Here is a 25,625-nt window from a genome sequence, read left to right as displayed (position 1 = left end):
ATTCAACATCTGTCTCTGTCGTCAGCTTCAGCTGTTGATGCTCGTCAGATGTGTAATTCTAACCTAGAAACCATGTGAATTTGTGTTTATAGGAGTTTACTTTCAATGTTTCATTAGATAGCTATAGTGATCATATAAATATGCTCAAGTTACGAGTAAAATCATTTCCAATCAATCTGAAAAATTACTCTCGTTTAAGACACTTTATATTGGGTAATTTAAACTCTGATGAACATCATCATAATGCAACATTGTTTGGAGGTTATGTTCAAAAAAGATTTAAAAAGAACCAAAATCTTTCGTCTCTATTTACTCCTTTGCCTGTGAAATCAAACCCTGATGACATAAATGTAGGAGTTGAATTGACCGGTTCGCTCAATAAAAATGATCTTCTCAAGATTCTTAACAAATTTTACCAACGAAAAGAAATAAAAGCTTTATCTATGGAAAGTGGATTAGATAGTAAGTATTATCGTTTTAATTTAAAAGTGATCTTAACTTTCCGGTAGTCGCGCCCTACTTAATCACACGAGCAGTCGCGTTTTGTATTTTTTACAACATTCAATTTTCCAAGTATTATGTACTCTGTTTACTGTCAAAACATACGGTATTAATTAATTGTATAATTACTTTTTCCATCTTTTTGGATTATTTTACATCTATGAACATTTGGATGGTTACCATTTCATATCCCAATAAGGTACACCAAGCAAAGCCATCAATTCTGTGTTATTGGTTCGTTTACATTCCCCGTATACAGTCTTTTCCTATCTTATGCACAGTGCAACTTATGGACTGTCGTGAATAAATGGCACCTAAAGACTGAACCATTGCTCGGTTGATACTGCAACTCGTTGGAGTGATGGGGAGAAAGTTTTGGAATGCATAGGTGACTCATTCACTGACACCACCCAATTCAATAGTTTTGTGCAGCAAAAAAACTGTCACTTGTACTTTTTACAACAGCGCGACTGCCGGAAGGTTTAACTACACGTCTGTTTAGTCTTTGAGTACACCTAGTGAGGTCCACATGTCAGAAAGGTTAAAACAAAAGGGTTGCCGTTTTTCTACCTTACTAAGCTTACTGCTTTCTATAGAAGATAGTTGATTCCGGTATATCTCATGTAATCTCATGATAAAAATCAACTGTTCATTCTTGTTAGAAACTATCAATTAAGTTTATTTATATATTTATCTTATTTGTAAACGGTAATATTTTATTTGTTGAAAAAATTCATTTTTTTAATTAATAATTAAGTAATATATTTTTTTAGATGTGATGTTAAATATTATATTCATTCATTGTTAACATGATCTCGTAACGTTGCGGAGCTAGACAATTATAGAGCTATTTGCTTAGTCTAATAACAGACAAGAATAGCAACACCAATGTTAATCAAATGCTGCCATTGTAACGTGGACCTCTATATAACCTGGAAGAACAAACGAACAATTTTTCACTTGTACAGCGGTTTTACAATTTTCACCTGTACAGCAGTTTTTCGCCTGCAGACCTATGCCTCAGACCTCAACTATTCGGAGGTCTTAGGTCGGGGACACACGAACGGTTTTTTGCCGTCGCCGTGCGAGGTACAAAATACACAAGAATGCATGGAGAAGGACACACTTCGACCGGACGGCGAAAACCCGGATCCGGTGGGAAAATCAGCAAGAGGCACTCACGGCTATTCTCTACTTCGTCGGACGGCTGTTTCAACGTCCGGCAGGTAGGAGGGCATTTTACATATGGAGATTAACACAAGTTACGGCAATCAGCCTGCCGGCCCAGCCCCTACATCTGCCACTTCTTTAGTCATTCATACGTAGTTTAACACCCAAAGTGGTTGTGTTGTTGATTTGCAGTGTGTATTTGTATTCGCTGTACTCTGACATCGGTTTTCAGTCAATTCTTATGATGAATTACATGAAGCTTATATTATATTTTACAAATTACAAATTAAGATAATTATTTATCTTATAAAGCGCAAATCAGTTTATAAAATTCTTATTTTAAATGCTCTATTTTATTCAGTTCCTATTAAAAGCTTCATATTAAACATTCCGTTTGAAAATGGTATTTCAAAAACTTCCAAGTGGAATTTTCAACAAAAAAAATAATGACATTAAAAATGGAGAATTCTAAAATATTGCTTGAAAACAGATTTTCATACATGATTTGTTGAGATTTTACAATAAAAAACTGAGATAATGTAATTTAATTGATCTGAAACATTTCGTAAGGGTAGTATTTCGTTAGGTATGCCTTTTGAGGTGCTCAAAAGTAGTTGAATTACATTAGCCTCCCTCATTAATTACTTACTGTAAAATTACTTACTAGATCATTTACCATTTCATAAACACGACTGAGAACCTCCAAGAAGATACTGTTCTTATTGCTGCCCCCGGCGACCGTCGATCGGCACTTGCAGTGTGTTCTGGTATTCAACCGGCGCCGAATCCAGGGGAGCAGCCGTCCGGCAGCTATGCCGTCGCGCGCCTCACGGCCTTAAACGCGCTGAATTTATTTCGCGCGTCTTCTGAATGATCTCTTACGGGGAGCGTCTTATTTTGCTCGTAATGTTCACACTATAAGTGACAATGCATCCGGTTAAGCAATAGTTGAGGCCTAACGTTAAGATTTTCGACTGTACCGTAATCAAAAATAAACGTGTTCTACTTATGAAACCTTACGTAAACGACCAGCGACCAGCATAAGAGATGTTCTTCGTCAAATTTTTGTTCATTCTCCATTCAAATGTAATGGGTGACCAAGTCCGTCACATTGACAATGGTAAATAAACATTTGTCTTACATTAAATAAAGTCAACACCAATGTTGAATACATCTCAAGTCACCATCCTGCTAATCCTTGAAATAACATATGCATAAATGCACATATGCTGTTGTGTTGTGTCTCAGACAGATTCAGCATGATATGACCACCTATCCAATGAAACAACCAAACAATTCATGTATTGGATAGAGCAAATAATATAATAGTCGGAAAAGAAAAAACAGGCTATTGCCCAAAAATTCTATTTCCAAATTTTGTCTTAAATCGTCCAAATTGACGAAGTTATTTATCGTGATGGGAGTAAGACCATGGGTTCACCTAAAGTCCTAGAATTTCTTTTGTTAGTTGATCGGTGAACATTTTCAAAAAACTAATGTTTGTTAAACTATAGGATCTGGTAGCAACAGCATATTATTGATTTGTAGTCTCATGACCCTACTCTGTCTACTCCATATTTTATTCTCATATTGCAGTACTTTGTAATACTCACTTGAGGCTTGTCTAACATTTCCGAATAGCTAGTCTATGGTTTGTTTGACTCATACTGCATTTTAATAAAATACAAGTAATCAGAAAATGTGATTCTTGAAAGTTGCGTATCAGAATAATGTTACAGTCCTAAAAATGTCTCACCCAGCAAGCCGTATTTGATAAAGACATGCAAACCAGCTACAATATAATGACTTTAGTCGAACGATTCTTTATATGTTTTATGTATGTATTTAATAATTTTTAAAATTTTCATTTTTCAGCTTATGTTCAACATCAGGCCTATATTGGGTTTAGAAAGTTCTGCCTTGAATCGGAAGCATTGCCGACAGATTTGCATGTGATCCTGAGTGATATTCTCCAAGGAGCAGGTCATGTTGATGATATTTTCCCATATTTTTTGAGACACGCCAAACAAATGTTTCCTCATCTGGAGTGCATGGATGATCTCAAGAAAATAAGTGACTTGAGAGAACCGGCCAACTGGTATGAAGTTAATTTTCTTTTATTTTTTATTTTATTAATTTTCATTGACCGAAGCGAAGCTGAAGTCTTAGTATCGACTCGATCGGCGTTTGTCTGTTTGTTTGTACCGCAGTTATTGTCCGATTTGGATGAAATTTGTTATGCAAGCTCTTTGAAACAAGGCGCAGAAATGTATGTGTAACGATTTTTGATAAGACCTCCGGTTTTTTTGTAATATTTAAAAAACCGTAAACTAACCTAAAAAGTTAATTTTTCGTATCTTTGAAGATACAGCAATTCATGTTCCTACTTTTTCGCGTCCACTGTTACCAGTGCATTGTGTCCAAGACGGTTAGAGCGTAGTTTGATCATAGAGAACCAATAGAATAAGTAGATATCCCATGGTATAGGGCGTTTATGTCGCAATTTTTACTGCTATCTAAAGCCGATAGTCCACATAGCTCTTTCCTGTAAAGCTATGTGACGCTGGTAGTCTCTCATATTGTGCCGTTCATACTCTCTCACCCAAAAAAAAAAAAAAAAAAAAACAGTAATAGGGTCCTAATCTAAATAATTGACAGTAATCGACTTGAGATAACAGTAAAAATTGCGACATAAACGCTCTATACCATGGGATATCTACTTATGCTATTGTTTCTCTATGGTTTGATACACTGTGGGACCCAGGTTCAAATCTCGTTCCGACCAGATTTTTTTGCAGACGATACTAATTGTTTTATCTTATTCGAATAATATATCATTATAAAATCTTTATTGTTATTATTAAATTGATTTATCTAATTAATTGGATAAATTATTTTTAAAAAATCTTTAATATCAATACATAAATAACTATTATTATCTATAATACAGATAACTCAACTATTTTAGTTGTGGACAAATTTTATAATCATAAAATTAATCAACTAATAAATCAACAACTATTTCAGTTATAGACAATATTTAACATCATAAACATTTCTTTAATCTCCAACTTCTTTTATTCATAACTATCAGTTATTATTTTAGTTATTTTTTAACTGATTTTTCAGTTTATCAGGTAAAAATAATATTGTATTGTATGCATTTTTTGTGTCGCTCTACAGTGTCAAGTCTTTTGTTTTCCTTTAGGTATGAGATCGGAAACCGATTTGTGAGCATTAACATTCTGCATAGGCATAACAAGCCATAACATTGAATCCACTTTTCATGAAAAACATCATTAGCTACCTCCTGTCATTGTCACCAACAAACTCATCTTATTTAGAATCATTTTCCATCTCACCATCGTCTGTGAGACGATTCATCATCTAAATTGCCTACTATATATTCCATTTTTCCGTCAGTTGACCGATTTCTTATAATTAATTATTAGAAAAGTTGTAATATATGTTTATATTGTAAATATGGAGACGATATAAAGGTACCTCCTTGATGAGTCCGGTGTCCCTGCAAACAGTGTCTCTAGCACTTTCAATGGAGAAAATAATAGATGACATGGCTAAATCTTCACAATATACTGTACTTACTGTACTGGCCCTACTCAATAGATTGAAAGTTGTATTCATGAGCGAGGTCTACTGTTCGCAGAACTACTAGTTTAATCATTGCCGACAGAAATAAAGATTTCAATAACAACAGGGCATTGAGTACGGTACTCTTCAAGTGCTGTTAAACAATTTATACGTGTGTCATCCGGAAAATAGTATCCGTTTGGAAAATAAAAGTACTGTGCATATTAAGAAAAATTATTATAGACATTTCCATTAGAAAGTGTATACCTAGAACTATTCATCCACCTACATAATCTCCACTGTCAGTGCATAAGTATCTGAAGTGCTTTATGGTGAATGCATGAAAGTTCCCCAGTTGAATTGGTGCTAAATTGGTTTTGTCAATCCAGCCGCATGAGGCCTGGTAAAGGAGAATGACGCCATCAGACAATAGGCCAATTTGTTATTTTCAGCTGTAATTTCTTGGCCCCTTCAAATTATCATCACTCTATAAAAAACTGAAATTATTTGATAGTAGAGACGAATTAAAAGAGGGCCTGACTACGTATTCTAATAAATTGGCGGTGGATATACTGAGGGGTCCAAAAAATGAATACATTAACTTACGGTGAACGTAAACAGAACAATATAACGTACAGCTATGATTTTTACTGGGAATTGTAATTAGTTTTTTGTGAAAAGGTATTAAGGCATGAGTAGCCCGAATAGAAACTGTGAGGCCGTTTCTGACCATCCTAAACTAAGGCCGTTTCAGACCGGCGTAGCTTGAGTGACAACTTTGGGCGATGTTGCACTCATCCCAGCGTATCAATACGCAAAACATGAACAGTTGACACTATAAGATATTTTGTATTTGATCACAGTTTGAGCTGTGATCAAATAAGTCGATTGTCATTGTTTAGCTTGGAGCTTATGCGCTGCCCGAGATTCGGAGCGACGACTACGTTGCAATCCTTAGCATTTTCGAAGCGTATTATTTAGCGTCAGCGACGCGCTGCGATGCTATGATTGTTTCAAATGGACAGATTGATTAACATCAAGAGATTTGCCCTTCAAAAGATGTAGCACAAGCTATGTATGGCGGTCAGAAACAGCCTGCCAATGCGTTACCAAGATATTCACTGTCAAAGAGTGTATACACTTTTGAAAACCCTTCTGTACTTTATTTTCCCATAATAATGTCTATAGAATAATAATAATTGGTGAAATGTATTTGTTACTTTGTTATTCCCAAAAGGGTGATATTTTCCGGATAGCAATCTTATATTTATAATAACTTATAAAAGAATTATAATAAACAAGTTTAGGCTATTATTTGAAAAATTAGTTAGATTAACAAAAGAATAAACTTTTCAGGAGTGCTTCACACATCAACAAGCTATTTTTCATTTTTATACATTATTTTTCTATCATTTCAGGAGAAAGGGAATTCAATCCCTGCAAGAAAATGAATAAAGACTAATAATTTTGTTGGATATCGAATTAAGTAGAATCATTCAAAATTATTATCAATTCAAGTTTACATTGATTATGTTCTAATGAAATTCTCACACATAAAGAGCTTTCTACGTGCTTTGGTCAATAATGTAGAATTCTTACAGGTATCCTAGTGCTAGATCTATGACTCGAAGGATAATATTCCATGCAGGTCCAACAAACAGTGGGAAAACCTACCACGCACTTCAGAGGTTTCTAAATGCCAAATCCGGAGTCTATTGCGGCCCTTTGAAACTGCTTGCCACCGAAGTTCACAAAAAAGCAAACGACTATGTAAGTTGAATAAAATTAATTTTATCAGAAAATACAATATCCAATGTTTGCGAGTTTAATTTTCAATATTGCCTTTTCAATTGACTCACTGACTCACACTGACTCAATCCATCCAATCTGAGTCAGAGTTGACTTGACCGTTAGGACTGAGGAAACCCCCTCTGTAAAAATATTGATGACAATTATATAACTGATAAAGCAGTAGTACTAGTAGTATTCACTTACTGGTTCCATACAGAGATTATGAATTATTGTACCGCTTATTTCAAGCACTACATCAAGAAAATTCCACGAGAAAATGAAAATTCGTTGATTCTGCTCGTAGGACTTGTGTGGGAACAGTGAAAATTATAATTCGTCTTGATCGACGTTTTAATTTATCGGAAAAGGAAAATGTCTGAACAAATCGTCGCCTATTCGAATGTCCAATCAATTTCTTATTGAAAATTAGAATTTTTTTCTCGTAGTGCTCAGTCGTTTAGTCTATTCTACTCACATCGTATATTTTGCTCTTTGCTTGTCAATCTCATTTTTCATTTTAATATCCTATTCAGGGTACTCCATGCGATTTAGTAACCGGCGAAGAGAGGAAATTCGCACAGGGTCCCGATAACCCTTCAAATCATGTAGCGTGCACTGTTGAAATGACATCTGTTAATAACTCTTGTGAGTATAAATCATTGTTTCTTTTGTTTTGCATCCTTTCTCATAACTTGTTCCAATGTTATCAAAGTTGACTGATTTGGCAAACCTTACCAAAGTTGAATTTCATTTCCATCAATGATACTGATTTGAATTTCTGAAAGAAATTCTGTATCTTTATTATCTGTCTCAGATAATTATCAACTCATTCACTAAAATTATTGACAACCATCCAAGCTTAGCTCTATTAATCAAATTGATTATTTCAACTAAGAGAGAATTAAGATGCTCTTCGATGTAGTTTGTTTACACCTACATGAAAACTGAGAATTCTCATATTTTAGCTGCATTGCCACATTTCAGTATCAGAGTTCGTGTCTGGTTCAGTGAAAATATTATTCTTGCTGTGAGTTGTGATGGCACTTTTCCTACTCAGCTCAGCCAAGTGAGTATAAATTAATAGTCCTAGTAAAACTCATGGGAAGAATATTTTCACTGAACCAGACACGGACTCTATATACTGATATGTGGGAATGCAGCTTAAAACTCTTGATACTCCTCTATAAGTCTAATTGGCTTGTAGTTGATGTATCTTTTTGTTACTTAACAGATGAAGTAGCTGTTATCGATGAGATTCAAATGGTGAGAGATAATGCTAGAGGCTGGGCGTGGACAAGGGCTCTATTAGGAGTGATGGCTGAAGAGATTCACGTGTGCGGGGAAGAAGGGGCCGTCGAACTCATCAAATCCATAATGACAACCACTGGAGAAGATGTTGAGGTAAATACTGTATGCTTCTTTTATGATAGTTTCACCTATTCACCTATGTCTATAATTAAATTCTATTTCTGATGAGATGAGAACAGTGTCATTCACTGTTAGTTCTCATAGAGAATCCATGAGAATCATATATAGAGAATCAATGTATACAAATGAACCGTATATATTATAAAACATATAAATTATTCATTTAAGAGTGCGCTGCGCGGTAGCTGTCGGCTTGATCTTTTGATTATTTGAAACACATAATGCCTTTATTTATGGATAGAAGTTTGTATTTATTTGAAAGTTTGTTAGTCATTTGAAAGAGAATTGAATTATTTAGGGAAATTTCTTAACTTTTCCAATCTTGAAATTAATTCAATAATTGAAGCGAAAATAAACTACTTCAAGTTTAAACATTTTAAAAATATTTCTGGAAGGAATAATTATAATTTGAGAAAGTGATTGTTCTGCTACATTAAATAATTCATCCAATGAAATTATTTTCAACAAGATCCGATGTTTACTGTTGAATTGATTTGCTCCAAATGCATGATTTGAATGGTTTTAAATTGATCTTATGAGACTGAATTGCACTCTTTACATTTCAACACCCCTATTGGTAGCTGCATCACTCGCCTACAAATAATAATTCAAATTCATCACTCATTATCTTCTTTCTACTATTTAAAATGGAATTTCCAGTTTTCATACTGAAGTATACATGTGATGTGAACTATTTTTTTATCAAGAAATTACTAAATAAAAAATCCTTCCAGGATTGTGAACCCTATTGTATAGGCTAATTTTTAACATGCTTGATTATTTAGTTTCTAAGCTTCTCTCAAGAAACTATTTTTGATTTCAGGTTCGAAAATATAAAAGATTGACAAAACTCGAAATAGAAGATTCAGCTGTGGTTTCATTGGACAGAGTTCAGCCTGGAGATTGCATAGTGTGTTTCAGCAAAAATGATGTCTATTCTGTGAGTACACTATTTTTATCCACTTTTAATCATACATCACATCAAAAATATCTCAATTAAATCCTTTCATACAGCACAATATTGTTAACATGAAACTTACTAGGCCTAACATTAATTTCGCACACTATATTCTGGTTCTTAAGAATGAGGAATTTTGTAAATCACGGGTAATATTATCAAGCCTAACACAGGAACAACTGGCCGTAATATGTACACACTCTGTTGTGACATTCTCGTTATAACTGAAAATGATAGGAAGGCATTGCTGAAGGCATTGTGTCTTCTACTTTTCCACCGCCTTCTTTAGTAGATAGCTGTGATTCAAGTTTTCCCGGTAACTGATATTGTTGATTCTTCTTTAAAATGCTCAATTTTATCTTAAATCTAATTTATTCGTGAAGAAAATACATTTTCTATGATACAATACGTTTACATATCCATAATGATTGAGATTAAATATTATCATATTTTTCTAAATAGTCTACAAGCAGAAATGAAAAATGAAAATTTAAGTACCCTTTTTTTAAATTGTCTATTTACGACATGTTTCGGTCATGAAGTGATAAGTGACTCGATAATGGCATCATAGTGATAAGTGACCTGATAATGGCATCATAGTGATAAGTGACTCGATAATGGCATCATAGTGATAAGTGACCTGATAATGGCATCATAGTGATAAGTGACTCGATAATGGCATCATAGTGATAAGTGACTCGATAATGGCATCATAGTGATAAGTGACCTGATAATGGCATCATGGCCGAAACATGTCGTAATAAACAATTTAAAAAAGGGTACTTTGGATTTTCATTTTGTATTTCTATTAAAGAGTACCGGTAGCCCTAACGAAAAATATAATAGCCTATAAGCAATTTGTCAACGGCGCGACAATGGAAAAAGATAGCGCTATCTACTTCATCTAATGGTAGACAAGGATAGAAAACCAATTTCGATCGGATGCTGGCTTCATAACGTGAATCTCACTTTAGTTTAACAAAAAGTCGCACTCATTTCACTTTTAGTTTCACTCATGTTGATCTCGATGATCTACTCATCTGGAGATGTATATCCTACATTATGAACAACATAAAATAAATTTATTTTAAATAAAAATCAGAATATTTTTTATTCCAACGCTTTACTATCAAAATGATTTGACAGAATCATAGAGTAGTCTGAGTGTTTTCAGAGTTATTCTTGAAGTAATTCATGTTTTTGTAAATTCTCATTTTGAAAGAATTGCTTCACAAAAATTGCACTGTATTATCAAACGCCGCTATGATTATTGTTATGTTATTATTTCCTTTAGAAATTATAAACTTTCAAAAATCAACAGAAATTTCTCAGTATTGTTTAGATACTTGAAAGATAGAACACTATACATCTAGAATAGCATTACTGTGGTCAGTGTTGTCGAAGTTATTCACTTTACGTCGTTTCTTCAAGCACTGTCATTCAATATTTATTATATTTTATTACATTTTAGCCAATATCAGGTGAATAGTTATTCTAATTTCTTCGAAACGAATATCATATGTGCCAAATAACAATTAATAAGGCTCCACAAATTTATAAGGAGCAAGTGACTTCATAGACACTTTCATAAATGTCCAACTGCACAATAGCGTTCGGCAATATACGGCAATAAAAATTGAAAATTTCAAAAAAATCGAAAATTCATAAATCTTGAATAGCATTACCATAAGTCACATAGAATTTTTATAAGAAGTTATAAAAATTTATGCACTCTTCAAGTCATAAAATGCTTTCAAGTTGTGAATGCGTTACAAATAAATTCCAATTAGCTAACTTGGATTGATTAAACTTGTTCTGGTAGCACTTGATCAAATGAGATCATAGAGACAGGATATTCAAGGAAATTATGATTGGTATAGTATCCTCGAAATATTCTCTTCATAAATTATCCCACATACTAATATAGATTGAATGTTTCAGGTGAGTAGAGGGATTGAAGCGCGCGGCACTGAAGTAGCAGTCATCTACGGCGGGCTACCACCTGGAACAAAACTTGCCCAAGCTCAAAAGTTCAATGACCCCGAGAGCTCATGTAAAGTTCTAGTAGCAACTGATGCTATTGGAATGGGCTTGAATTTGTAAGTTCAGTATGGTACCTAATTGATTGAATGCAAACATTTTATGATTGGACATTTCAATATTTTGAAAAACAGTGATGTCTGTTTTTTTATAGCAATGATGGAAATTTCATTATCTCTCATTGAAAATAAATCAAATCTTTCAATATGTTGAATATACAATAATAAATTAATTGTACTAAACTTCTTTTAATACTAAACGATATTTTGAAGACTGGATTCCGAATATTGATAAGGTAGAATATAATTATTTATTTATTTATGAAAAACATGGAAGCATACAGGATTTCTCCCAAAAATTGCTTCCATAACAACACAATTACAATAGTTCATTATAAATAGTAAGAGTACAGAAAAGAAGAATATTGAAAAATTACAATGAAAGAAGAGGAAAAATAATAGAAAAAAAAGAAATGAACAAAAAAAAAAAACCGAATCAGTACTAATCATACCCGTGAGGACTAGTACAAAAGTGGATTTAAAAAAAAAAACACAACATCAACTCAACAGACAAGAGACACATTAAAACACTCGCAGAAGTCGCCTACAATCCCTACGGAAGCGACTGTAACCGAATGACAGGTCAAGATGATCCGAGAAGCAATTGAAAATGAATGATGATCTATATATGGGAGAGTTCTGATGATTTAAAGTGATAAGGTATGAATAATCTAAAACTGGAACGGCGAGGCACTGCAGAAATGTACACATTTAACTGGGAAAGGAAAAACATTGAGCTGATTCTGCCATTGAATACATTAAAAACGAACAAAAGCATATTAAAATCACGTCTCAATTTTAATGATTCCACACCGAACATCATTCTGAGTTGTGATGTGGGAAAGTCGAAGGGGCATGTATTGTTGAACTTTTTAAAATATAAATATCTAAGGAATCTGTTTTGAACACACTCCAAAGGATGTATCAGTGAATTCTGGTATGGGTTCCAAACCACACAACCATACTCCAGAACGCTACGAATAAGTGTCTTGAAGAGATAGCACAGAGTCCGTATGCTGTTGAAATGTGAGCATGTTCTGATGATGAAACCAAGCTGCTGATATGCCTTATTCACAATCCTTTCAACATGCAGAGAGAAATTGAGCTTGTGATCGAAAACAACTCCCAAGTGTTTTAAATGTTCTACTTCTTTAATAATTATGCCATTAATATGATACAGAGCGTTGTTCAATGTAATGTTCCTCTGACGGGTAATCCTCATGACACTGCATTTTCCCACATTCACATCCAATCCGTTATCCACGCACCACCCACACAGACCATCCATATCACTCTGCAAGAGCTCACAATCAACAATATCACTTATTCTTCTGAACAGCTTCACATCATCGGCATATAATAGAACATTAGAGTGTTTTATGACATTAGGCAAATCATTAATGAATAACAGAAAAAGCAATGGTCCCAAGTTCGATCCCTGAGGAACCCCAGAAGTATTCACAAAACAGTGTGACCGGTAATTCAGCATCTGTACATATGTAAGTCTCAAGGAGAGTCAACAAGGTAAGTCTCGAAAAAGGAGAGTAGGGACATACTAAAACCAAATAGGGATAGTTTCTTCAACAATATGGAATGATTCACGGAGTCGAATGCTTTTGACAGGCCAGTGTAAACGACATCAACCCTACCACCAACATCTAAAATCGACGAGACTCTCTGACTAAATTCAACCAAGTTGGTGGTGGTTGATCTACCTTGAACAAATCCATGCTGAAAGTCACTTATTCTATTCCGAACATGACTAAATATGTAATTGTAGAGAATCATTTCGAATACTTTGGCAAAACAATTCAATATAAAAATAGGACGATAGTTATTGACAAGATTTCTATTACCAGACTTGAAGATTGGAACAATTCTAGATACCTTCCACTTATCAGGGAAAATATTTGTTTCAAGGGAGAGGTTAAAAAGGAATTTTAAAGGGTCAGCAAGTATGTTAGAGCAGCCCTTAATAATGAATGCTGGTACCCCATCAGGGCCCCCAGATCCCGATGGACTCAATTTATTTATCGCATTTAGTACATCTTCAAGACTAACAGAGGGGTAATGCAAATTATCAGTAGCTGTAATAGAATCTTTATTGCAGCAATATCTGAGGTCTTCAGATACAATACAAGACAGTGTCAAATATATACAACATGATACAAAATACAAATATATTACATCAGTAAGTTACACTATCAATACCCTATGATAATAATATGTCACCTGATTTTCAACTTATAACCGAATGTTCCTAGCTAATGTATAAAAATCTTCAATCTTGTGTAAAGGGTTAGCTGCTAAGAAGCGTTTCATATGATTTTTAAAAGTTCCATTCTCCATATTTCTAAGATCTTCAGGAAGTGAATTAAACAATTTTATTGATAAAAATAGAAATGTTTTTGTGTACTAGAATAGGTATACCGATAAGTAGTCAAATTACCCCTATTTCATAGTGTATGGCTATGAACTACCCCCTGCTCCACAAACTTCTCCAAATTCTCCTTAACATAAATAAGGCTCTGTTGAACAAATATTGAAGGTAGAGTCAATATTCCCAGAATTTCAAAATGCTCATCACACTGTGCTCGCTTAGAAAGCCCACAAATCAGTCTGATAGCCTTTCTCTGTATTCTAAAAAGTCTACCACTATAAGCTCTGGAACCCCAAAGTATGGTGCCATATGACAAATGAGAATTGATGTGAGCGTAATAAATCACCTTTAAAACATCCAAACTGACATATGACCTCAGTTTTCTAATTAAGAAGACTCCCTTATTCAGCTTGCCAGCGACAATGTCAATATGCTGGGACCAACTAAGGCAAGTGTCAAGTGTGAAGCCCAGAAACTTTGCCTCTTTCTCCTCATTCATAGTCAGTCTTCTATTATAACTGATAGTCAAGTTCTGAACTTTATCAGAGTTTACACATAATAAATTTAAATTACACCAGCTCTCGATCGAATCAGCCAAGTCCTGGGAAGCTTGACTCAATGAAACTACTGTGGGCAAGCTCAGAAAAACACACAGATCATCCGCAAACAAATAGCTTTTGGCTGGAGGGTTTACAATTGTTGGTAGATCATTTATGTAGACGATGAACAAAATAGGTCCTAAAATAGACCCCTCAAAATAGATTCCTCAAAAACAACCTTCTGGAATCGATCCCCCAAATAAGATTCTACCAGTCTCAAAGATCTTTCCTGAAAGCCATAAAATGCAGGCTTATCTAGCAACAATTTGTGCGATACGGTGTCAAATGCTTTTGACAGGTCAAACAATTTGGTCTGAGTAAATTTCTTGTTTTCTAAAGAATTCAGACAATCCCTGTATAGATTAATTGCAGCTCTAACCGTATTTCTCCCAGTCCTATATCCAAACTGAGAATTGTTGAAAAGATTGTTTCTTTCGAAGTAATCCACGATTTGATCATTTTGAGCCTTTTCAAATACTTTTGAAACAGTAGTGGTTATGTTAATAGGCCTAAAGTTATTATAATCTGATATTAATTATGTTATCTGTTTCAACTAATTCAAATTCAAATCTGGACGTGGGCGCACAGTAACCAGCTCTCAAAAAGTCCATTGCACTATGATTGGAACTTTTACTTTTAACTCCAGCTACAATTTTATTTTTGTTTTCTGTAAAGAATTTGTTGAACTGATTTGAGTTTAGTGAGCCTTTTTTAATCATTGACTTGGATTTACTCAGTTTTTTAATTATACCCCAAATTGCCGCACTCTTGTTTTTGGATTCAATAATCTTTTTGTCATTTTGAGTCTTCCTTAGAGTCACTAACATGTCTTTAAATTCCTTTTTTCTAATTTTATACAGAATCTTTATTCCATTATCACCAGTATTAGGATAAACATCATAGAGCAGATCACACATATTCTTGATACTCATTAATTCAACACTGTAGATTTTACCTGGCTTAGGAGCTGTTGTCTTTAATTTTACAGTCTTCAATGGAAATGTCAAATCCACAATATTCTTAAGTTTACTCAGGAAAAATGAGGTTTTCAGTTCTAGATTGCCATCTCTATATAGGTCCGTCCAATTTATTTTATGTAGCAAATTTTGAAAATGTTTAATACTGTCACTTTTGATGTGTCGAATAGTTTTGGTTTCTGTGCAATTGCTTCCTGAATGTTTTGAAAATAATCTTGTTCTAAATGTGAGAGCCCAATGATCTGAGTACCATGTCTTTTCAACCCCACATGTAAAAGAACCTTTACTGATGGTAGTGATGATATTGTCAATACAGTTCCCCCATTAGAGGAATTAGGTCTGTTAATATTGTTATAACTCATCGTCAATCCAAAAGAAACAAATAAGTCCTTCAATTCCTTAATATTATTGTCATTGCTTATAAAATCATAATTGAAATCAGCACATAAAATTATGTTATTGGCATATTTCAAGACGTTCTAATATACTACTTAGTCTATCCAGGAATATGTTAAAATTATTGTTTTCAGAGTTTGTTCTATATAAAGCTAAAACTATTGTATTTGAATACACTAAATGGATAGCTGTCGCCTCAAAAACCATCTCTATTGACATCTCATTTATGCTTTCCAGCCTTTCAAAATCTAGTCCATTTTTCACATAGATCAGGCACCCCCATGTTTCCTAGTGACCCTACAATAAGCATTCCCAATTAAAAAACCATCAATTCCATACAAGTCAACCTCCTCGGACTCCAACCATGTTTCAACTATACAAGCAATGTCCACATTTAAGTCCTTAAGTTGATATTCAACAGAGTCAAGCTTATTTCTGATGCTTTGAACGTTCCAATGGAAAATAATAGTATTAAAATTGTCGTAATTCTGTTCATTATAATTAATATTTAACTTGATTACCTGAGTCAACAGTATACTCTATACATGGATTTCTATGTGCTTTGCTTCTTCTAAAAAAGACCTGGGCTTCGTAATGACTGGTATCTGTAAGACTGGATTTGAATTCAATCTCATCTCACAAACTCCACCTGTGATCAAACCTGACAAATTATTACAACTCTTAACACCAACAAATGAACAGTCATTGCTTGAAGAAGAAGCTGATTTGATCGACAAGACTGGGGCCACGTCATACGTCTGAGTAGATCCTGATAGTAAATTCAATAACTCATTTGCAAGTCTTATTTTCCCATGCCTAATAATTAAGATGCAGCCCATGCCGAGTGTGGAATCTCGCCTGATAGCTCCATATGCTTAGCATACTCAGAGAAAACTCTTGGGAAATTGAACAAACAGCTTCATTAAAAGACTCTATACACTTGTTCACATGCGACCCCACTGCAAGATCATACCTGTATGGTATTGTCGAAAGAATAACCTCGATAACCCGGACTAAATGGGACCGAAGCCGCTCTAAGTAAACAAATACCGGAAAGGGGGGAAAATGATCGTACCTTCTTACTAAAAATTCATCTCCTTCTTATTTAGATCACAAAATCCATTTACAATCATTCAAACATAATTTCTACATTTGAAATGCATATACAAAACTCAAACGGAAATGTTATTTATGATCGAAACCACAGTTGGTTGTTGAAATAGTATATTTCGCACCTAGGGCCGAAAATGAGACTTTTCCGGCTGGAAATCAGTTTTCAGTTTTCAATCTTTAGAAAAGATTGAGAGCCGGAAAAAAATTTTTGCCTGTGGTGCGAACGCTATTTTTCGCCACACAGAAAAATAAACAATATATAAATGAGAATAATTGTTCATTAAGCACTTCCGAAAGCAAAAGTGGAAGGTCATAGCTCTAGCAAATCTGAGGTAATCTGAATATCAAGAAATTGTCCAAGTATTTTTATTTTTTATTCTGATTTGTCTAAATAACCTACAAGATTATGTTCAATTTTGTGGGAGGTTGAGTTTATACTTTTTTATTCTTTCAAATGACAATAAGATGATATTATCATAAATGTTTTAATTATTGAATAATAAACACAAATAATGAAAAGTTTTTTGATCAGCTGTTTTAGCACACTTGAAATTTGGCCAATCTGAATGTCAACGTCAACAATGCTTGTTGTCATCGACTTAGGAAGTTTAGGTTAGAGGTTCTACCCATCTCTGAAAGTCGAATTTGAATACTTTATAATATATATCTTATCTGTATTTCATTCATCCAAATAGAATGATAGTATATTATTGCAGAATACTTTATTCAATTCTAGAAGCATAAACTGATTCCGTTTCATAAACTATTTTGTAAACACGTTCACATCAAATCAGAATCAGCTGACTTCAAGGTTATTTTACTGCCCTTGGGCTGTAAAAATTTTACCGGCCTGGTCAGAAAACAATCACTTTCGGCCTCCATATGACACACGTAAACCAGCTCATTACATCCAAGTGGGGCGAAAAATAATTTTAATTTCTCCGAAAACTTATCCGTGTTATCCGGACTTCCAAATTAGCAGGGTCCGGGTTAACAAGGTTGTACTGTAACATAATTGATATTTCATTTATATAATTAATGAACAACATCACTGCAAGAAATATTTGTCCCGATCGGAAATCGAATCCAATACCTTGTAATTGCCGAATTTTGAAATTAAATTAAATGAAAATATTATTTATTAGGCAGAGTTAGGATTTTTTATGATATAGAAGCGTTTATTTTATCTAAAGCTATACTGTCTAGTTACAAGAAAGGAAGGAATTATTGGTTATCAAAATATCCAATGAATCCTTCCATCATTAGTAAAATGAACTACTTGCTGGGATGAACTGGTATAGCTAGTAAACTGGGTAGCTGGTTTAGCTAATAGGAGTAGTAGAAAAATAGCAATTGTTATAGCGAATTATTCCCATCATAATTCATGTATGAATAAATTCGACAAACTCGTCACTTATCAAAACTCCAAATTATTATAAGAAAAAAAACAGATTAAACAGATTAAGAGATGTAGTGTAACAGAGACCTTATAAAATCTTGTTGTCACACACAAAAGGAGGGTTAATTAGTTCAACAAAACTTATCATTCATTTGACCAACGTCTTCAATGCTCTCATTCCACCTTTCAATAATGAAATTCTTTCTAGATTGCGATAATAGAATTTTTTCCTGGACATGCGAAAATGCTGAAAGAGTTTCCATTGTGTTTTTCCTCCATAGAAAGAAGAGCCTTCAATTAGAATGATGTCTAGTAAGCATCCTTCGATCCTATAATTATAATTTCTACTCCATTTTATATTATTAGCATGGAATAACGTAATCAAGCAACAACGAAATCAGTATTTACGACATCATATGAGAAAAAAGAGTAGAAACTTGTTGAACAAATAATAAAATGGCAAAATATTCAAAATTAAAGAAGCTTGCTCGTAAATATTGTACATTTATTATTGTATCCTTTACATTTTCCAAATAATCTGTGTTTCATTTCTATCTACAGGAGTATACGTAGAGTTATATTCTACTCCCTAATCAAACCATTACTGAATAATAAAGGTGAGAAAGAAATGGACTTGATTCCTGTTTCTCAAGCGCTACAAATAGCTGGTCGGGCGGGGCGATACAATACACAGTTTGAAACGGTAAGTTGATAACCAATGTCTTATCATTTAATTACTCATTTAGCATAATTTTATACATTATTTCCCAAGAAAACCGCCCTGAATTATACAAATTAAAAACCGTAAATAATTTGAATAATTAATTTAAAAAATGTCATATCATAAATAAACTCTATTCGCAACCTACTACAACGTAAAAAAATTTCAAATCCCTACATTCACAGATAATAAATGTGTGGGATGAACTTGAACTTTTTAACATGAAACTTTTTGAAGTTTTCTAACATTAAGGGTCTTAACAGAAATATATAAAGTCAAATTACCTACTTATTCGAATGATGAAACCTTTTAGTTCAATTTCCTGATCTCCAATAAAAGTAGCTGCATACTGTAGTTATAATAGTTATTCCATTTTTCAGGGTTATGTGACCACATTCAAATCTGAAGACCTGTCGACATTGAAGAATATATTATCTCAAAGTCCTGAAGAAATAGTTCAAGCAGGACTTCATCCAACGGCTGAACAAATAGAGCTGTATGCTTATCATCTTCCAGGCTCAACACTGTCCAATCTCATGGTAAATAATTGCATTTTACAATTTAATAACTGTACTGTCGAAATGTCATCTCTTCAAAATTTATCATTGTTTAATCCATTACAGTTTTTTATATACTCTGAATATGAATTCAATTTTTCGCTTTTATTTTGTAACTATACTAACTGAAACTGTAACTATGTAACTCGAACAATTTTGCGATATTTTTTTATTTTCAACCTTTTTTATTTCTAGGATATATTTGTTACACTGAGCACAGTCGACGACTCGTTGTATTTCATGTGCAACATAGAAGATTTCAAATTCCTTGCTGAGATGATACAACATGTTCCGTTGCCACTGAGGGCCCGCTACGTGTTCTGCTGTGCTCCAATCAACAGAAAAATGCCTTTTGTCTGCTCACTATTTCTAAAGGTATGCTTATGTTCTCATATTAACGTTTATTAATATTTTATCAGAATTCAATTTTAAAGTAAGTTGATAGTTTTAAATGCTAAGCTGATTATTGTTTATTACTCCTGCAACACAGAAACGTTGGATTAACATACCGGTTTGAACTATGGAAGACCATATAGCTAACCTTACACAAGTATTCTATGATATACATTGTATGAAAATATTAAGTATGTATTGTATGAAAAAGAATCAATATTGCAGTATATTTTATTCTGAATTCTGCCGAACAGCTTATTTTTCATTAATCTATCAACACTTCCATTCCCTATTGTTCAATATTGTGCATTAATTAAACATTATACTTTTTGTATTATCTAATACTGATTGTAATCAAAATGTTTATAGTATAAAAAATATTAGAAAGATTAAAGATGAATGATAATTAATGAATTGTTTTAGTAAAACTATCTCATTACCTTGAATTTTTAACTTAACTTGAAAAATTGTATTATTTTTAATGTTGTTGCTAAAAAACAACTTAATGTTTGATAAATGTTATGTCTTTGCTCCTTAGTCACTTCTCACTACTACTCGCTCAATTTATACCATCTATTAAAACGCTAATATTATAATAATAATAACATTTTCAATTAATAAATGTGTATTCGTATGATTAAATTAGATGTATGAAAAAATGTTTGCAGTTTGCCAGGCAGTACAGTAAAAATCAAGCTCTAACGTTTGATTGGCTGTGTCGAAATATTGGCTGGCCGATTGCACCACCCAAGACAATCCTGGACCTTGTCCATCTCGAAGCAGTATTCGATGTTCTCGACTTGTATCTTTGGCTAAGGTAATTCGGTTTATAGGTTGTCCATTAAAAGCATTTAAAGATAGAATTAAATTGAGGGAATTCTGTATAATGGTTATAGATTATCTATTCTGTATGATTATATTTCCAATTATCATAGGATACTGCATACATCCATATACTGTATATGTATTTATGTATATCTATGTATAGTACTTAATAAAAAACACTTAACAGTTTCATAATTCTAATTTGAACAGGTAACACAATACAGATAGGTGAAAAACACTTAGAAACTTACATTATTTTCCGGAAATTTTCGGTGGCTTCGCCAACCTTTCTGAACCGTCTGAAATGGGTCGGCAAAGGCTTGAAGGTTGTCGAAGCCACCAAAATTTCCGGAAAATAATGTAAGTTTCTAAGTGTTTTTCACCTATCTGTAACGTGTTACCTGTTCAAATTAGTATTATATAATCTATATATACATATACCTTAATACCTACTGCATAAGTATGAGTATGATGATATTATATACCATACCTATGGAGGTAGCGTAAAGTATATCCTGTATCAATAGATCCAAAAAATGTTCAATAGTTATTAATCTTTCTTATGTAATTAATATAAATAATCTCTCAGTTTACTTTCGAATTAAGGTTCAGATTGGAATTTTTATGAAAGTGACAATCATCAGCATGATTATTAGGTTTTGGCTACTTTCGCTCAGGAATATGGGCTCCTTGGATCATGTTCCACCACGATTATTCATGTACTAGATAATTACTAGTAAGATCTTAGATTTACAAATTATTTAACAATTAAAAATTTTGTTCTTAGATTTCTATTGTAATATTAAATTATCCATTAATTTACTTCACTTTTTCAATAATCGTTTAGCTTCTTTAAATTCTGGATGGTAGATATTTGCACCCTAATTATTCAATATTGATACTTTTCTAGCTTTCATATGCAATCATGTCCCTTCCATCCCTTCTGCCATTATTTTTGTTACAACATACTTTTTTTTAAACTGACATATTTTGTGTTGCAGTTACCGCTTTCCAGACCTGTTTCCAGACTGCAATCTAGTTAGAGACATACAGTTTGAATTGGATTCAATAATACAGCAAGGTGTGTTCCAACTAACTAGACTTCTTCGTAATTCCGAAACAAGAGTGAGCTCTGGAACCGGCGAGGATATACAAGACGAATTCAATATGAGAAATGTCAAGCAACGCTATTTGAGAGGTTGGCTAACATGTTGTCATAATCAAGTGATCTATGTGATTTCGATTTAAAATTATTTCAATTTTCTCAATGAATTATTCTATTGATAGAATATTTTTATAATTTTGAAAAACATTATTAAAGAACTCATTCATAGTGAAAATTATAGTCATGCAATTAATTGTTCATGTTAAACCCTATACATTTGTATATTATACAGACATCGAGACATGCTAAATAGTAATTCATTTCAATTGTTCAGACTATTAACAGAAGAAAACTTCCTTATGTCTTTTTGTTGGAGAGGACTACCTTAAATACAGGAAGGACCCACCTAGCCTGATATATCTTTTTGCCGTAAATGAGCCTTCCAATAGTTATAATTCAGCTGGGGCCATCAAATATCGTGTCCATACGAAAAATTGGGATTGAACTGGCTAAAAGCGTTTGGTAATAGTTGGGTTCTGAGTAGAGCACCAGCCTAGAAGTCCCGGGTTTGATACCAGCTAGTTCTATCATACTATAGGAATAAATATGACTTTTTCGAAGTTTATAGTATAAACTTTATTTCTCATAGTACCTTACATAGAAAACATTTTATTTTCAATTAAAAGAAAGATATATAGTCGTTGTTCAGCGTTAAAACTAAATCCCGTTACAAAATTAACTAGTTCAAAACAAATGTTGAGAAAGATAAAATCTGTATCATAAAATGATCGGGCATGGACAGCTGATCTTATTTATAAAATTTCAATTTATTACAAGAGATTCACATCCTCATCAAGAGTTTAAATAAACTTGAAGCTCTGCCGTATGTTTTGCTTTATAATACGACAGTGTAGACTATCTATTGTACTGATTTTTCACATATCATAATATATTCTCTCTTATTACTGCCAGAATTTAGCTTATCAATTCTGTTTTCATTTGATCAACTAAAATTGATTGCAGATGACAATGACATCTATGACGGTAAAGACGACGGTGACATTGATGATGGGAAGAGAGGATTAGGCAAAGGCCGGTTGACCGAGAGGCTGCTGTCTCAAGGACTGTTGACGCCAAACATGTTGAAAGAGTTGAGGCAAGAATGGACCCAGGTGAGAATCCCTAGTTGAATCCTAATAATAGATGCTGCAACTAAAACTCCAATTGAAAATGCATCAAAATAGTCAAGAGAACTAAATCCATTTTTCACCATTTTTGTCACTCTTTGAAAGTAATTTTATCCTTTTCTTAACGCAATGTGAATTATTAAAACTTGGAGTTCAAGACGCAACTATTTTTGCACTATTTCCATTTAGATACTATTCAAGGAGCATCTGATTGCGTCTCAAATTCCAAGTTCAACGATCATTTATTACCTGAAATAGTCATTGATAAGCTCTATCAACTGCCACAAGTCCCATATCTGTAAAAATTCCAGGTCCGCCCCATCTATGCAAAGTTTGATTTTAGATTCTCAATTATCAGCCTTCATATACAATTTAAACAAAAAAATTCAAGTGGAAAAGATTGAGCATGAAAATCTCTGCTATTAATGTTCAGTAACATTTTCACATAAGATTGAAAGTAAGCTTGAAATTCGAGAAAATGTGATTATTAAATTGCAAACTGTTGGCAACTGTTGGCTCTATTAAATCATTCACTACGAAGAGATAGCAGACCTCGTGTGTCACCAGCGTTATTGTCCTATCATCAGCTGTCTCATATATTTGAATAGTAGACTTGAGATGCGCGAGAACACTAGCGTCAGGTAATCAATTTTCATAACGGCAAGGAAAGTTGTGTGAGTGCGCCACACCAGATTTTTCAAAAATGAGTGGATTTTTGAAAAAAAAATCAATTTTAAATTTTAGTTTTTGATGAACAATATCTTTCATTTGTCCCCATTTGAATTTATAATTAAAAATTTATCTGGCCATAATGTTGTGCTCTACAACCTGAGACCAGGTAGAGTGCTCTATCTCATATAGATCTCCAGGTACACCTGATAACAATGCTACTTGTATTTTTAAAAACGCCCAATTTTCAGCTTCAATCATCATCAGATCATCACATTGAGATTTCGCACAATGATGTAGTTCATAAGATCATGTTTAATGAGAATCAACTGTTAGATGCGTTTCATTTTAGTATTAACTAGTGGAGAAGCACCTAAAGACACCTTAACGATCAAAATTTTAAACACTCATAACTTTCGACACAATGATAGGATCTCCTTGTACTACAGCTCATTCTTCTCGGCTAGTCAAGGTGATTCAAAATATTGTATCATTTGTTAAATTCGTTGGAGAAATGGAAAAAATTATTGTTTAGTGTACTTTAACCCTAACTTCCATACACAAAAATGGTCAAGAAATTTTAGAATTCATAAATCAGTTATTATAGTTATTTGGCGGAAACTGGAAAATGAACCGAGGTTTTTGGCCACTCTGTATCTAGCACAAGGAAATTTTTCAACCTTTCCTGGTTCTGGACTTCTCTTATGTATCCAAACAATATATTAAAGAATCAGAGCTACAATATAAATAGCAAGTCCACCTCCTTTTTCACGGCTATATTGAATGGACCATTGTTTGTGGTTGTATTTTAGAACAGTTTACCAAATATCAAGAAACTAATCCTCTCTTATATAAAAAATTAATTAATAAGAAATTCTCGTTCCACAGTATTTCATAAATAATATTTGAGCAATTAACTCGAAACATTGAAAATTGAATGCTGATGCATTATGTATTTTAAGGTGTCTACTGAACTCTCAGGCTTGCCACCAACGGTAGGACCTGCATGATAGACATGTCGTCATACATTATTGTGTCATCATAGCGAAACGTTTCGAGCAAAATTTTGGAGGTTAGGTTTTTGTATCTCCGTTTTTTTGTTGTTTTTTCCTTCTCTTCAACCTATTTGAGGATTAATTATTTTTCTATCATTATAATTTGTAATTTTTAAGTGGTTTATTTATTGTTATTGGTTGTTTATTCTATGTTAGAATCCTCTCGCTGATGACAAAACATGCATGATGAAAATGTGTGTGTGTGTGCATGATAAACATGCATATCCTACCGTTAGTGGCCAGCATTAGATCGATTTTTGAAACTCACATTATATGTACAATTCTAATTCTGAATATTCAATCAAGCAATTTATTATTTTTACATTCAATGTTCACATTCTTTTTTATAATACTTATCATATTGCAATGATAGGTACTGTAATTTAATGTTACGAATTTGTACTCTAAAAAGTAGGACAAATGATGTGATTGAACATGAAGTTAACATTTAATTTCTATATTTTTCAATACTTGTACCGAAAATAAGACACACTGATTTAAAACGTATTCTATGTATTTCACAGCAAGGCAGAAGTAAAATGGCACAAATATCAGAAACTCCTCAAAGAGATGATAGGCGTGGCAAAAGAGGGAGGAAGCCGAAACATTGATAGATGAACATTTTCCTAGAATTACATTTTTTAGCTCGCTATTCTGAAATTGATGTAAATACTGTTATCACACATTAAAACGATTTGATAGAACTTTGGA

At 33.3% G+C, this 25,625-nt stretch overlaps 1 protein-coding gene across 1 annotated transcript; it reads left to right on the top strand.

The window, feature by feature from the left end:
• On the top strand, positions 1-25,625 carry LOC111055644 (ATP-dependent RNA helicase SUV3 homolog, mitochondrial). Its single transcript, XM_022342882.2, has 14 exons — positions 1-462; positions 3,547-3,769; positions 6,864-7,032; positions 7,587-7,698; positions 8,285-8,454; positions 9,305-9,421; positions 11,381-11,538; positions 18,964-19,105; positions 19,504-19,662; positions 19,876-20,055; positions 20,742-20,890; positions 21,900-22,096; positions 23,027-23,175; positions 25,439-25,625. The coding sequence occupies exons 1-14, from the start codon at positions 141-143 to the stop codon at positions 25,523-25,525; spliced, it is 2,334 nt and encodes a 777-aa protein (XP_022198574.2). The 5' UTR covers positions 1-140; the 3' UTR covers positions 25,526-25,625.

The sequence above is a fragment of the Nilaparvata lugens genome, chromosome 1 (genome assembly GCF_014356525.2).
Source record: "Nilaparvata lugens isolate BPH chromosome 1, ASM1435652v1, whole genome shotgun sequence".
NCBI lineage: Eukaryota > Metazoa > Arthropoda > Insecta > Hemiptera > Delphacidae > Nilaparvata > Nilaparvata lugens.
Note: the sequence above shows the minus strand (reverse complement) of the source record. Positions and strands in the feature narration are given on the sequence as shown.